Source organism: Lagenorhynchus albirostris, chromosome 3 (assembly GCF_949774975.1).
Source record: "Lagenorhynchus albirostris chromosome 3, mLagAlb1.1, whole genome shotgun sequence".
Lineage (NCBI taxonomy): Eukaryota > Metazoa > Chordata > Mammalia > Artiodactyla > Delphinidae > Lagenorhynchus > Lagenorhynchus albirostris.
In genome coordinates, this window is record NC_083097.1 from 148980585 (window position 1) to 148994885 (window position 14301).

Genomic DNA, 14301 nt, shown 5'->3' on the forward strand with positions numbered 1-14301 from the left:
CACCAACCTGGAAGCCCCGTAATGTCATGGACTGCATACAGACTTTGACAGCAATGGATCGGGGCTCAAATCCCAGTTCCTGGTGCTATACCAGCTCTGTGACCTTAGCTGACCTGCATGATGACAGTAGCATTGTGAGAATAGGAGCTTATGTTTATGCATTGCTTGCCAAGCACCCTGCTCTGAGCTAAATGCTTTCCCCAAGTTATCACATTCACACCTCACACTAACCCCATCATGTAGGTACTCTTAGAAATCACAATTTGCCAATGAGGGAAATAGTCTGAAAAAGCCTGGAAAAGTCCCCACTGCATGGGAGATAATGAATATTAGTTCTCCTTCTCTCCTTACACAGGTCAGAGCACGATGCAGGTCCTGAACAATTCTGTTTCATGATTTTGTTCTGGAGGATCTTAGGAGTGGTCCGTTCTCCTAATGAATGTGCCTCCTTCTCCAGTTTTTCTAAAGGCTCAAGGATTGCTTATAATATGGTGCGTATTTATTTTTTATGGCCAGAATCCCTCCCACTTTTTTGAAACCATTTTGTTCCATCCTGTGGTTGTGGCCATGCATGAGAAACAGCAGGTGGTGCCAGATGACAGATGGTGTGGGAGCCCGTTTCCCGGTGGGAGGGGGCGCGAGCGAGCGAGCAAGCAAGCAGGCAGACAGCTGCGAGGAGCCCGCTCGCTTGCGCCTCGCTCTCAGAAGCTCTCACTCCAGACGCACGCAAGGCGCTGTCCTTTCAGCACCACAAGCTCCGGCTGAGGAGGGAGGACTCCTGGCCGACCTCCTCCTCTTCAAATTGGCTTGAATCTGCTCTGACCCCTCAAGAGTGCAGCGCAGTAAGTAGGCATTTGTTTTTGCTATAAACCACTCCCCAATGTCCTCCAACCCTTTCCCTTTCACTCCCACAACAATCCTATTTTGTCTAATAACATTCCATCAGCAGGATTGACAAGAAAAATTCAGTTGTGCTGGGCTTCTGGGGCTGGGGTGGGATCACCGTTTCACTTCCAAGGGAGCTGGAAAGAAATAAATGTGATTTGTTTATTTAGTTGGCAATCTTGCAATATGGGGATTGCTAACTTTCCATGGAACCAAAAAAAAAAAAAAATGGCCCTTTGCTATTGAGGAAATGGAGGCATTCCATGGCTGAATAACAGGATCAGGTTCAAGCCAAACCTTTTTTGTTTTAGGAAATTGTATCTCCTGTACAACCTACATATTGAGTCAAAGGGTACACTACACATAGGGGCATTGAATGTATTTATTGTATTCTAGGGAGATTAATGGAAAAAAAACAACAACATAATAAAATAGCAACCAAGATGGTAAGGTGAAATTTATCATACTGCAGGGCGACCCAGAATAATAGGATTTATTTTTTCACTAAGAATAAGCTTTCCACTGAGATTATATGATTATGTTAGCTCTAGTGTCTTGGATATTTTTTTAAGATTGTATATTTTGTACGTGAGCCTAGGATTTTCCTTGAGTTTCTCAAATTTGAAGGCTCTCAAGTGCCGTGGGTAGGTGGCATATCTGGATGATTAAAGAAGTTTTACTGGATGATGGGAATCATGTCAGGAAATCTAGCGGAAGATCGATGACTGATCTGTACACTGAAGCTGCTGGAGTGGAACTGTTGAGGACAGCGCTATTTTCTCTGTCGTCAGCGCTCTGTTTTCCTGCCTCACTTCCCACTGTAACTAGAATCCCACTGCTTGCCTTAGGTCTGGGAAGAAAGGCGTAAGGATGGTGAAGCTGAACAGTAACCCCAGTGAGAAGGGAACCAAGCCGCCTTCGGTTGAGGATGGCTTCCAGACCGTCCCTCTCATCACTCCCTTGGAGGTTAATCACTTACAGCTACCTGCTCCGGAAAAGGTAAAGCAGGTGCTCTTTTCCTCATCAGCCCCCCCATGCTCCCCCCTTCCCAGGAAATAAAGCAGCAAAAAATTCCACCTCCCCCAAACCCTTTCATTCCCTCATCAGCCAAATACATTCCCTATCTTGTAAAATGTAGTTATTCCTTCCAGAGACATGACATCTCTTATGTTATTTCAGATTTATGGTAAGTGTTTATACATTTTTTTTTGTTGTTCACATATACATACATGGGCAAGAAAATAATCTTTCCTCTTAAAAGTTCCATCATAGTAGATGAATACTAATAAGCTTCTAGATGATGAAAGAGAAAATTGTCTTGATTATTTTGGGAAGGTGTTTCAAAAATTGACTGCTACAGATTTGAGGACAGAGAATTGGATGCAGTCCAGCAGGCATTTAGTTTGCGCCTCCTAAGGCCCCATTCCTATGCTGCAAGTTGGTTATAAAAAGACACATTACGAAATCCCTATTCAGGATAACGCTTAAATTAATATAAAGCATCATGGTAAATGCAGTGCCTGAGCATTACAAAGATTGTGAGAGCACAGGAGTGGAAAAAACTAAACCCTGTTGTGGCAGAGAGGGGACTGGGAGGACAGATTAGGTAAGCTGCAGAGGAGAACATTTGAATTTGGCTTTTAAAGGTGAGTAAAAACCTCCCGGGTAGACCATTGGAGGAAAAGGCATTTAAGGCAAAGGGCACACATATGCAAAGGATGGAGAGCTTTGGGGAAATAGCATGACTGAAGTAGAGTGTCTTTGGCGGGGGCGTGGCTGGAAATGAGTGGCTGGCTGATGGCACGTCTCCTGACATGGGAGTAGTCCATGAGGAATGGAGGTGAGCAATTATACAAAAGTGGTGGAGTTAGCCCACGGACACAGGTGGGAGAAAGGATATTGTTTAAGATCCCTCTGAGAGAACCTGGGGTTTTACAATGTGAGGGTTTACCTACCATAAGAGAGAGCTTTGGAGGCAAATGATGAGGTTCCCTTGCTGAAGAGTGAACAATGGACCATTCCATCTGTTTGATTTTTCTCATCGGCATCTCCAGGAGGGCATTGTGTGTCTTAACCAATTGGCTCTATCCAATGAACAGAAGAGGAGCCGAAGCTAGATAGACGTCCTGGCTGATTGGCTAAGGGTTGAGTCATCTGTTTTGAAAGTGCAGAGGTTGTCAGTATGAAAATGTGCATAAGGGTGGCAGAAATAAAGAATCCTTGAGCCATTCTGAGAAACTGGTAAGACCTTCTGAAAATAAAATTTGAACAGGCAGTTAGCACTAAAGAAATGTGAAGGAACAGTAGTAATTGGGTATTGGCTACCTGTACAGCAGAGGTTCTCAGTTTTTGACTTGCATATTAGAGTCACCCGGGGAGCCTTTGAAAATCCTGATATCTGTATCAGAGCAATTGTATCAGAATCTCTGGGGGTGAGACCCTGGTGTCAATATTAATTAAATCTTTCCAGGTGACTCCTGTGTGTAGCCAAAGTTGAGCACCACTGTGTTAGATGCACATTACGCAGGGATTATACATCCACGTTTGTGGGCAAAAGGTGAAGGACCAGAGAAATTTTGTTAGTTATCCAAATTCACAGAAGGAGTAAGTGGCAATGATGGAATTTGATCCCAGATGTAATGGAGATTGAGAAGAAGCAGAGGGAATATTCTCTCAAGGTTTCGTGAAGTTTCAGGAAGAATCTTTACCCTTTACAGTCTCGAAGATCTGTATGTCCCTGACAGGTATGCAAGGAAAAGGGATTGGGGTGAGGTCACTTCTCCTCTTAGCTCTACACACATCTGCGGGTCATCCAGAGATATCGTGGCCTCTGTCTCCCCTTTTTCCCCACCCCATTTCCCACTTCCAAGGGCTTCTTTCTTTCCTTGAGAGAGGAGACACACCTGATAACCACTGAGCATCTGGTCCAGATGTCCCAAAGCCCGAAGATAATACATTGTGGACTTGCATGCATGGAAAGCAAACCAAAGTATCCTGTAAGATGCAAATCCCTAAAGGGACACATTGCTACAGGGGCACATCACAGACTCACTCTGATGTTCATGATAAAGTCTTTGTACCAGGTGGACCTCAGTGTTCTCCTCTATGACGTGGGGAGGATCACACCTACTTCACAGTGGTTGGGGCAAAGTTAGATGTGGTCTTATAAATAAAGTGCCTGGCACAAAACTAACCATAAGAGAATAAAAATTATCATTTTCATGTGCTTCTTAAATGCTAGATGCTGTTGTAAATCACAAGTACATACACACACACACACACACACACACACACACACACACACAATGTTCTTTCATCCTTTCAATAGTTAATAGGACCTAATAAGGGAGTTGCTACTTTGATCCAGTTTTTAAAGACGATAGAACTCAGGCATGGAGTGGTAAAGTCACTTCCCAAAGCGCAGAGTTGGTAAGCCTCCTGGTAAAATCTGGAGAACCCAGAGCCCAGGCAGTGCTGTTCTAGAACCTTCCACCTCAGCAGGAATAGGGAGCCAGCTGGTCTGGGAGTCCCCAAACTTGGACTCTAGCAAGAGCTCCGTCACCAACCTCAGCTCAACTCCTGTGAGTTTTCTGTGCTAGGATTTAGATTTTATAATATTTACAAGAGTAAACCAGGTTTTTTCCCCTGACATTAGAACAGACGTGTTAACAGTAAATTCCACTCAAGAAGCCAAATGCTGAGAGCAGTGTTGTGTTTACCAGCACAGACTCGGAAGCCCCTCTCTTGGGGGGTTCAGTGCTCTACCTTTTATAAGCCTACCCTGGCTGAGGACTTGAGTGAGGTTCTCTAACTGCCTCAGCCTCAGCCTCCTTGTGGGTAGAGGGGGGACTCAACCTCAAGGGGCTGTAGAGAAGGCAAGGTGAGTTCTGACACAGTTGTCAGCTCTCTCACTATGTCCAGCCAGATGGTGAGGGTTTGAAGCTAAAGAGGTTATCAGAAAGAAGTATATTTAGCCCCAATGTTACATCATGGGTTTTCCTCTTGAAAATGTAAAATACGGAGTGTGCTTGGTGTGTGATACTGACAATTATCTTGTTCACTACATACTCTTTAGTATGGAATGCGAGTTTCTGGGGAAAAGCTTTTGGAGGCTAAGCAGTGAGGACGAGCATGTCTGAAACCCTTGCTCTGGGCCAGGAATGGGCCGTGCAGGGCATTCATAGCTGTCGTTTCAGTTAATCTTCCCAACAGCCCTGTGAGGTGGGTGTTAGTGCACCCATTTCACTGCTGGGGAAACTGAGGCTCAGATCAATGGAGTGACTTGTCCAAGCTTCACAGAGAGAGTGGAAGAGCTGGGGTTGGAACCCCGGTGCACCTGACACCACAGCTTTCCCCTCTGCACGGTGCTACCTTCGATAACAAGAAGCCTCCCATCCCCAGGCAGTGCTTCCTCAAACTCCGCATTCCCTCATCTACGGCCATGGCTTCTTCTTGAGCTCTCCTGGACATGCAGGTGGGGCCTGGGGCGATCCTGCAGAGAGAATGTCACGGCCTCCAGGGCTCCTTCCCTACCCAGTGCTAGCGGGACTGTGCATGCCTTAGGAGACGAGATTGGCTGGCCTCGTGGTTGTTTCCCCACCTCTTCTATCACGCTAATCAATCCTCCACAGCTCACCTGCAGTAGTGCCTCTGGAGCTGTGACCAGTCCTTCTCCCAGGGAAAGCCTGTCCAGTCACCCGCACAGGGTACAGTCCTCAAATCCTGACCTTGGCACTCCAGGTCCTCCATTATCTGCCCCCCTGGCTTCCATTCCTATCACTCCTCACTTTGTACCTTGAACACCAGCATGTCTGAACTACCTAGAGCCGTGGTTTTCAACTGGGGATGACTTTTCCCCCCAGAGAGACATGGAGACATTTTTGGTTGTGACAATAGGAGGAGGAATGTTTTGGGCCAGGAATACTGCTGAATATCCCACAATGCACAAAATTCCACCCCCCCACCCCCCAAAAAAAAGAATTGCCCTGCTCAAAATGTCAACAGTGCTGAGGTTGAGAAACCCCGCTCTGGAATTTTCTACACTCTCCAGGGTATTTCTTGCTCCCTCCTCTTTGCCCATGCCATTCTTTCTGCCCAGAATGCTCTCCTTGCCTCTTTGCCTGTCTGATAAGCCAGTGCTCATCTTTCTAAACCCAGTTCAGATGGCAGCTCTCCTGGATACCTTCCCTGACCACCCATAATTATAGCTAAGGTTATACTTATTACACTGGAAGGTACTCACCCTCTCATCCAGCATGTCTATTGGGCACTTCTATGTGCCAGGCCCTATGCTAAGCTATGCATATACAGCCATGAAAAGTCAGGCATGGCCGTTGCGGGCAGAGGGACTTCAAACAAGCCGGCACACAAATAGAAATACAGAGATGCAAACTGCAAGAAGGGCTATTAAGGAAAGAATAAGGTGCTGTATTGTTAAGAGACGCTAAGACTTAAGGGGATTGGGCATCCCTGGTGGCGCAATGGTTGGGAGTCCGCCTGCCGATTCAGGGGACATGGGTTCGTGCCCCCGTCCGGGAAGATCCCACATGCCGCAGAGCAGCTGGGCCCGTGAGCCATGGCCGCTGAGCCTGCGCGTCCGGAGCCTGTGCTCCGCAATGGGAGAGGCCACAACAGTGAGAGGCCCGCATACCGCAAAAGAAAAAAACTTAAGGGGATTAAATTATGATGGCAGGATGGCCAGGGGAGGTCCTTCTGAGGAAAGAGCTGAGAGATGGAGGATGGGTTGGTAAAGGGAGTAGGGGGCAGAGGGACCAGCATGTGGACAGACACTGAGGGAATGGGAGGAACAGTCCGGAGGTTGGGTTGGCTGGGTCAGCTGAGGGAGGGGGAGAGACTTGGGAGATGACGTGGGGTGGGCACCAGCTCATGAGGGGCCCCATGCATTTTTCTGAAGAGGTTTAAAGAAGAGATCAGATTTCTATTTTAGGAAGATTCCTCTGGCTGCAGTGGGCCACCCTAGGGCCAAGGGACTCACGCTTGGTCTCCTGGTCTCTTCTTCCTCTTTTCTCCAATCCATCTTCCAAATGAGGCAGCACCAGAGAAATGTCCCCAAAACAGAGGCTACTGGGTTTCCTGCAGTACCACCAACCTCCCAGCCCTGGCCATGTACGGTGGAAGAAAAGAGTGGGGGGCAGGAGATCAGCTAGAAGGTTACTGCTGTGCTCATGAAGGGGATGGTGGTGGTGGGTTCTAGGACGGTGGCAGCAGAAATGGGGAGGTGGATGGATTGATGGAGACTTGGTGCTGGGTCAGCACTGAGGAGCTTTTCCTACTAGGCCTGAGGGTCCTGGCTCTGTCTCATCTTTGTACCCTTAGTCCTGGCATAGGGCGGACAGCAGGAAATGCTGGCTGAATGAGGCCCCCTGCCCCTTGCCTAGGGTAAGGCTGGGCTTAATTTTTCCACTTGAATCTAAGCAGTCTGATGGCTCTCACTAGGTCATGGGAGCAAGCTCTTGAGAAGCTGGAACATCAGTCTGTAGATACCAATTTCCAGGACGTGCCTTTGGTTTACCTAAGTGACCACGATAACCCAGATGTCCCCACAACTCCTCTGTGAGGTTGTAACCATGCAAAACAGGCTCAGAGAAGGGGAATGCTGTCCTAGGACACACCAAAAGAAAACAGTGCAGCCAAGATCTGCACCCAAGAGTGCTGGGAAATGCCAGCTAAGGGATGGCTGGTCTGCGGAAAGCGAGCCACAGACCGGCACAACCCCACCTTGGCAAAGCCCCAGATGAACTGTGTATTCATCAAGCCAGCTGCCAGGCTCTAAGCAAATGTACCTTTCCTTTCTACTAAGTCTTTACACATCCTAGAGGACGTTGGCTCACCTGCTTGTGGGAGGAAAGGAACACAGACATTAAAATATCAATTATTGATGTTTAGCACCCTTCACTCTGTGTGGTAGAGCGTATGTGCTTGGTTGTCTTAGAGACTTGGATTCAACTCTCAGCTAAACTAATTATGTACTGTGTGGCTTTAGGCAAGTTGCTTGGCATCTCTGGGCTTTTTTTTTTTCCTTCTGTAAAATGAACATAATAGCTACCTAACCGGCTTACTGTGAGGAAAAAATAAAAAGTGAAAATTGTCTAATGGCACAAAGATGGTACTCATTGATAGAGTTTCCTTTCTTTCACTGGATATTCGGAATATGTCTACCGAAGGTGACATTTTTGGAGGATGACTGTAAACGTGAGACATGCTGAGAAGGATGGGGTTTCAACAGCGGGGGAGCAGGGGTCCGACAGGACGGATCTGGAAGGATGTTGGGCAAAGGAGATGCTGCTCCTGTCACTGAGTCCTCCATACCTTTTTGGTCATTCTCATGGCTTCACTAGAGGGTTTCTTTTTCTCCCTGATACACAGGATCAGAGAACTGTCAGCCTTTCCCTGGGGAGCAGAGAATGCACGTCTCTGCCGATTCCAGGCTCATTGAGCCCCCTCGTTCTGCTCTTCAGAGACTCACAAGATTATAAATCACCCTAACTTGGGCAAAGGCTTTGACTAGGTGATTCCAGAAAATAGACAAAAAATGACCTATAAGCAGATTAAAAATTATTTATAATTTGAAAATATAATTTTAATGAAACATAAATTTTTACCTATCTGATTGGCAAAAAAAAAAAAAAGTAATAGTGCCAAGTGTTGCTAACACTGGGAGAAAGCAGATCTTCTCATTGCACTCCGGTTGGTTATATAATGGGATGCAATGGTTTTTAGAGGGTATTTGGATATTGTTTATAAATTTAAACTGTATATCCTATTTAGTTGGTATGTTTGCTACTGGCAGGAATTTATTCTATGGGTATGTTTTTCAAGTATGCAAAGGCATATATATATATATATATATATATATATATATATACACATAGAGAGAGAGAGAGAGAGAGAGAGAGAACAATTGGAATGATCCATGAGATTGGAGTGGTTGGACAAACCCTGGTGCATGGATGTGGAATAGTAAGCAATTGTTATGAGGATGAGACAGATTTGCTTGTGTTTGCGCTAATGTGGAAAAAGCAACAGACACATTGCTCTATTAAAACAACTTTAAAGAGTGTGGTATGGAGTGATCCCATTTGTGGAAACACGTGTGTATGTTTCATTCTTATAATTCATAAAATAGTCTTGAAAAGACACACAAGAAACCATTAGATGGTTAGAGTATGGATGGAGTGGTTGGGGTCCCTTTGAAAACTTTTATTCTACAATTTTCATACATTTTTTTTACCATGAGCATATATCAAATTTTCTATTTTTAAAAAATCACCTCCATCTCACAGATGGTGAAACAGTCTCAAAGAGCTGAAGTGACTTACTTACTTGCTCACGTTCACACACGGAGAGACCACTGTGGAACGAGCTAGTGCCCCTGCATGTAGAGGGAGGTCTGTATAGATGCACATGCATTATAGCAATGCAGTTTGAATTTGAATCCTAATTCCACCACCTACTCGCTGTGTGACCCTGGGCCAGTTTACTAACCACTCTGTCTCTCTGTTTTCTCGTTGTTAAAACGAGGACAGCAATATCTTCCTCTAAGAATTGTTTAAAGGGTAAAATGAGAAAATGCACATCGAATGTTTATCACAGTGCCCGGCAGAGAGTAACTGCTTAATGCTAGGTTGCTTTTATGGTTGTTGCTGTTATCATCATCATCAGTTCAGTCCCAGAATCAGGATTGTTTTTCCTGAAGTGCACGGGGCTGGCCCCAGGCTGTAAGAAGGCTTGAGCAGAGAGGTGGGCTGGACCTTGCCCTATAGGGGACAGGCCTGGGTGGCAGAGCTGTGGGCCAGCCTTGCTGTAGTGACTCCGGCCCCGGGCAGCTAGCCTCTACTCAGAGCAGGAGCTGGCCGTCCCTGTAGGAGTCAATGAAGAGTCGCTCACCTTGCCCAATTCTGTGCCTTGCCTGAGAGTTGGAGAGTCATAGACTTATTGGGCTAGACCATCCATTTGAGGCCATACTGGCCAGACTTCCATTCTGCCCTGAGAAATCAAAGGCCCAGCAAGTAAAAGAGACTCAATTCCACAGAAAGAGCCCTGGGCTGGGAGTCAGCAGGTCCATACTAGAGTCCTACTTCTGACACTGCCTTGTTGTGTGACCTGCAGCAAATCCCTCTCCCTTTCTGGGCTTCCATGTCCCCGTCGGTGAATGGGTGGGATTGGACAACACTGTCACTCATGTACTCTGAGCACTGACATTTTACCTTGTGTTCTGGGCCCACTACCAAACTTCAAGGGTCCAGGGAAAGACTCGAACGCAAAGAGATGGAGTGTGGGTTGAGGAGTGAGGCAGTCAATGGGAGAAGGTTCCCAACTCTGTACTCAGGCCCCATTGGGGTGACTTCACCTTGTCTCTTTAGAGGAAGAATTCATTCATTTGTTCATTCAGTTAATAGCGTTTATGGAGCATCAGGTGCCATAGGATCAGAGTTTGAGTGTTACGAGTTTTGAATGATGACCTTACTAGTGGCACTTGATCTGAGCCAGAAGCTCAGATTCAAGCCTTGACTCTGCCCCTTAGTGGTTATGTGAGGTTGTGAAGTCATTTCTGCTCCCTTAAACTCAGGTTCCTATAAAATGGGGATAATCGGTCCTACCTCAGAGTGATTGAGAGGATTTACAGAGATATAGGATGTAAAGCTTTTGGTACAGTGCCAGGCACATAGTGGGTACCTTAAAAAAATGATAGAAAAAAGCAACGTGTTCTTGAGTTTGGATACCAGCTCAACCACTTACCAGTCATTTGATCACAGGTAAGTGACTGAAGTCTCTAAGGCTAAATTTCCTCATCTGAAAAATGAGAATAATAATGATCTTAAAGGAGAGATGTGAGGATCGGAGAGGGGGGTTGTGTGAACTAACTGAGGACACATCAGTAGGGCCTGTAGGTCAGCGTCTGGCACACAAGGGGTGCTCAGGGGCTAGCCTTTCATTGTACTGCCCCGAACTTCTCTCTTTGCTGCAGGAATGAGCCGAAGGATACAGCTTAGGTCTATTTTTGGCCTGTGCAAGTCCAGCTCATAAAAATACAATCATGCTCCTTGTCAGCACTTCTGCATTTTTATTTATTGTTCCTGCCAATCCTGGGGCCTCTCCATGTACGAACCTCTTCATTATTGATAATCCTGGGAAGTAGTATTTTAAATTTTTATGATCTGTACTTTGCACCATCTGAACCACCATGTATTATCTGGCCTTGCCAGCAAAGGGGGAATATATCCAGATGAGGGGTCCTTTTGGGATGAATAATTTATCCCATTTTCACAATGCCAATTATGTTAAATTATGTTCTTCATATCAGCTGCTGACCGAACAATGGGGACTGATGTATTGATATGAAAAGAAAACAAGTTTATTTCTTTGCCCATATCCACAATGATATTTGAAAACCTGGAGTTTCATTCTCCCAAGTGTCTATAAAACCCCACTTTTAATAATAACAAGAGTAGAAAGAATTTTTTCCTCCCCTCTCTCCACTTTTTCCTCCCATTTCTGTTATTAATCAAGGAGCTCAGGGCTCTGTTTTGCTCCACTTTTTTTTTCAGCTGCAGAAAATAGACCCTTTCTTTGCAAATTTATTTTCTCTTCTCTCTCTTCCTTTGCGTATGCAAGCTGATTCCTCCAAGGTACAATTAATAACGATTGGCTAACATTTCTTATGCTTTCCCCTTCATAGTACTAAAAAAAATTGACTGTTACTATATCTCCTTTTATAGAAGGGAATTGTTTCTGGCTCCAGTCCATGGGAGCAGCACACCACGCTCCATGACATGCCCAATAGCTGGTTGATTCCAGTAACTGTAGGGCTGGTTTTTCCTGCTCTCTACATCTCTCCAGCGTATCTTCACTGTGCCAGAGGCTTTTCCTCTACGTGTAATGCACACCTGGAAAGCCATTCTCTGGTTTATAATCCTTCCTCAGTTCCTCACTGTTCTCAAGTTCATCTTCAAGATGCTAGGCATGGCATTCAGAGCCTCTGTTTATCGCTCACTTCACCTGCCCAGTTCCCTGGCCACTCAAAACTACCTCTTTGTGGTTTTCCCAGGTCCAGCCTCCTGGATGTCTTCTGAATGTTTGCTGGTTTATGATGCTCTCTTGGTCTAGAAATCTCTTTTTGTTTGGGTTTGGGGAGGCAAGGACGGAAACAAGGAAGCTGTCAGAGCAAAAGATCGCGGAGAGAGGATGATGCTCTGGATTAGGGTGTTGTCAGTGTAACTGGACAAATGGGTTTATTTGAGAGAAATTTTTGAGGAAGCAGGAACTGGTGATTGGAATGGATTTGGAGACTGAAGGGAAGGGACGGGTCATGAGAGATTCCTGTATATGACTTGACATAAACAATGACGTATCATGCTGCTATTTTCTTATCTGGCGATTACACGGGGAAGAGAATGTTGAGGGCAAGATGGTTGGGGAAAGTGGGTCAGGGAACCCAAGTGCTTTGCTGGGGACATGGTAAATTTATGTGTGTCTATCCAAGGGCCAATGTCCAGTAGGGTAATCTGAGTGCTGGGTGGGGTCCGAATTGGAGATGTAAATTTGAGACTTATGAGAATAAAGATGGACTTGGAAATGATGGGAGTAAGAACACTCAGAAGGGACTTGTAGGAAGGAAGCATGCCCATGACCTAGCCCTGAGAGATTCTAACATTGAGAAGTCAAGCAGGGCGGGAGGAACCTGAGGAGGGCTGGTCAGTGAGCGGGGAGAAGACCATGCACCCGGGAGGAGGACTTTTAAGGAGGAGTGAGTGGTCAAAGAATATTACTGAGAGGTCAAAGAAGATGAGGCCAGCAGACTGCACATTTGTTCCAGGCAAGTAGGCAAAGACCTGCTTTTGACATGGAGAAGGGGTTCTAATGAGCTAACACTTCCTTAGGGGCAAAGGTAAAATATTACCTGGGTTGCTTTTGGAGAAAATATGGTATAGCTAAAGAGAGGAGCAGATGACTGAGGACTGACGCAGGGTCAGTCAACCTGTCTGTTGGCCTAGTTTGAACTCAGTGGTTTGAGAAGTGTTCTGAAGCCAAAAGAAGTGTTTTCATTAGAAACTCACTCAGGACATAAGCAACATCTCATAGGGGTTCAGGGCAAAGTAGTATATGGATTTGGAGGAGGGCTATGACCCCAACTCTGCCTAAACTCAGCATCCCTCCTGCAGATGGTAAATGGCATATTAAATATATATATTTATTCAGATAATATATAAATTATTTTATATATATTGAACTTGATATAAATGAAATCGCACAAGACATAAAAAAATACTTTTTTGCATCAGATTTCTTTAGTTCAATATAATACTGTCTGTGAGAGTCACCCATGTCTATGTAGCATTGCTGTGTAGCATTCCATCTTATGAATACACCACAATTTATCCATTCTCCTGTTAATAGACATTTGGGTTATTCTCAGTTCTGTGTTATTATGAAAAAAAAGTGGCTATGAACATTGTTGTGTGTATCTTTTGGTGGATTCATCATATTTTGAGGTGATTTTTTGCTGGTGCAGAGAAAATCTATTGGTTTTGTTATACTTATTTAGTACCTGAACATCTTACTAAATTCGAATAGCTTTTCAGTTCATTTTTTCTTGGAACACATTTCTATCAGATAGAAAGCTTTTCACCTCAAGTACTAGAAAACACAACCTAACTTGGATTAAGGTTCAAAGAGTATATATTTGCCCCCCTCCCCACCCCCATGACTGCAGGGCACAGCATGTGTCTGGTTTCAGGCAAGGTGTGATCTAGAGGGCAGGGTGTCATCAGGGCTCATCTCCACTTCTCTGGGTTCCTCTTGGCTCTGCCCTCTTTTGTATGCTGCCTTTTACCTCATCCTGGCTCCTCCCCATAGTAGCAACAATTGCTTCAGCACTTTCAGAACTAAGTCCTCACCACACCATCCAGAGGAAAAACATGTTCTTTAGGGAACACTCATAAAGAGCAAGGAGGTGTCTTCCCCCAAGTTCCCAGTCAGTATTGCCTCATATCTCTTTGATGCAAGTTAGGTAACATGCCCATCTCTGAGCCAATCAAATTTTGTGATCAATAGAATAATATGCTCTGATTGGTTTAACCTAATTAGGGTCCATCCCCGCCATCAAGGAAGTCATCAGTTCCACCAAACCACATGGGACAGGGGTGAGTTCTTGAAAGCAATATTGGGCGGTGGGGGGCGGGGGTTTTGGGTTGAAGAAGGAAATGGATGTTAGAGAAGCAACCACAAAATATTTATTATGACAATTATAATGATATTGGCTGTAATGGTTATTCATTGTCTCATTCCAACAGTAATATTTGTTTAGTTTTGGCTCCTATCTCAACATGTTGGCCACTGCATGAGGTCTTTAAAAGTTACATGGAATGATATAAATGGTTTAGGGCTTTTTGAGAA

The 14301-nt window shown here is 45.2% G+C and overlaps 1 protein-coding gene across 1 annotated transcript in view; it reads left to right on the forward strand.

The window, feature by feature from the left end:
• The first annotated feature begins 1755 nt into the window (after window positions 1-1755).
• Window positions 1756-14301, forward strand: part of NSG2 (neuronal vesicle trafficking associated 2) — a 55917-nt gene continuing 43371 nt past the window's right edge. Inside the window, exon 1 of the mRNA XM_060146569.1 lies at window positions 1756-1884. Coding sequence (XP_060002552.1) covers window positions 1756-1884 — 129 coding nt within the window. The remainder of the gene's footprint in view (window positions 1885-14301) is intronic.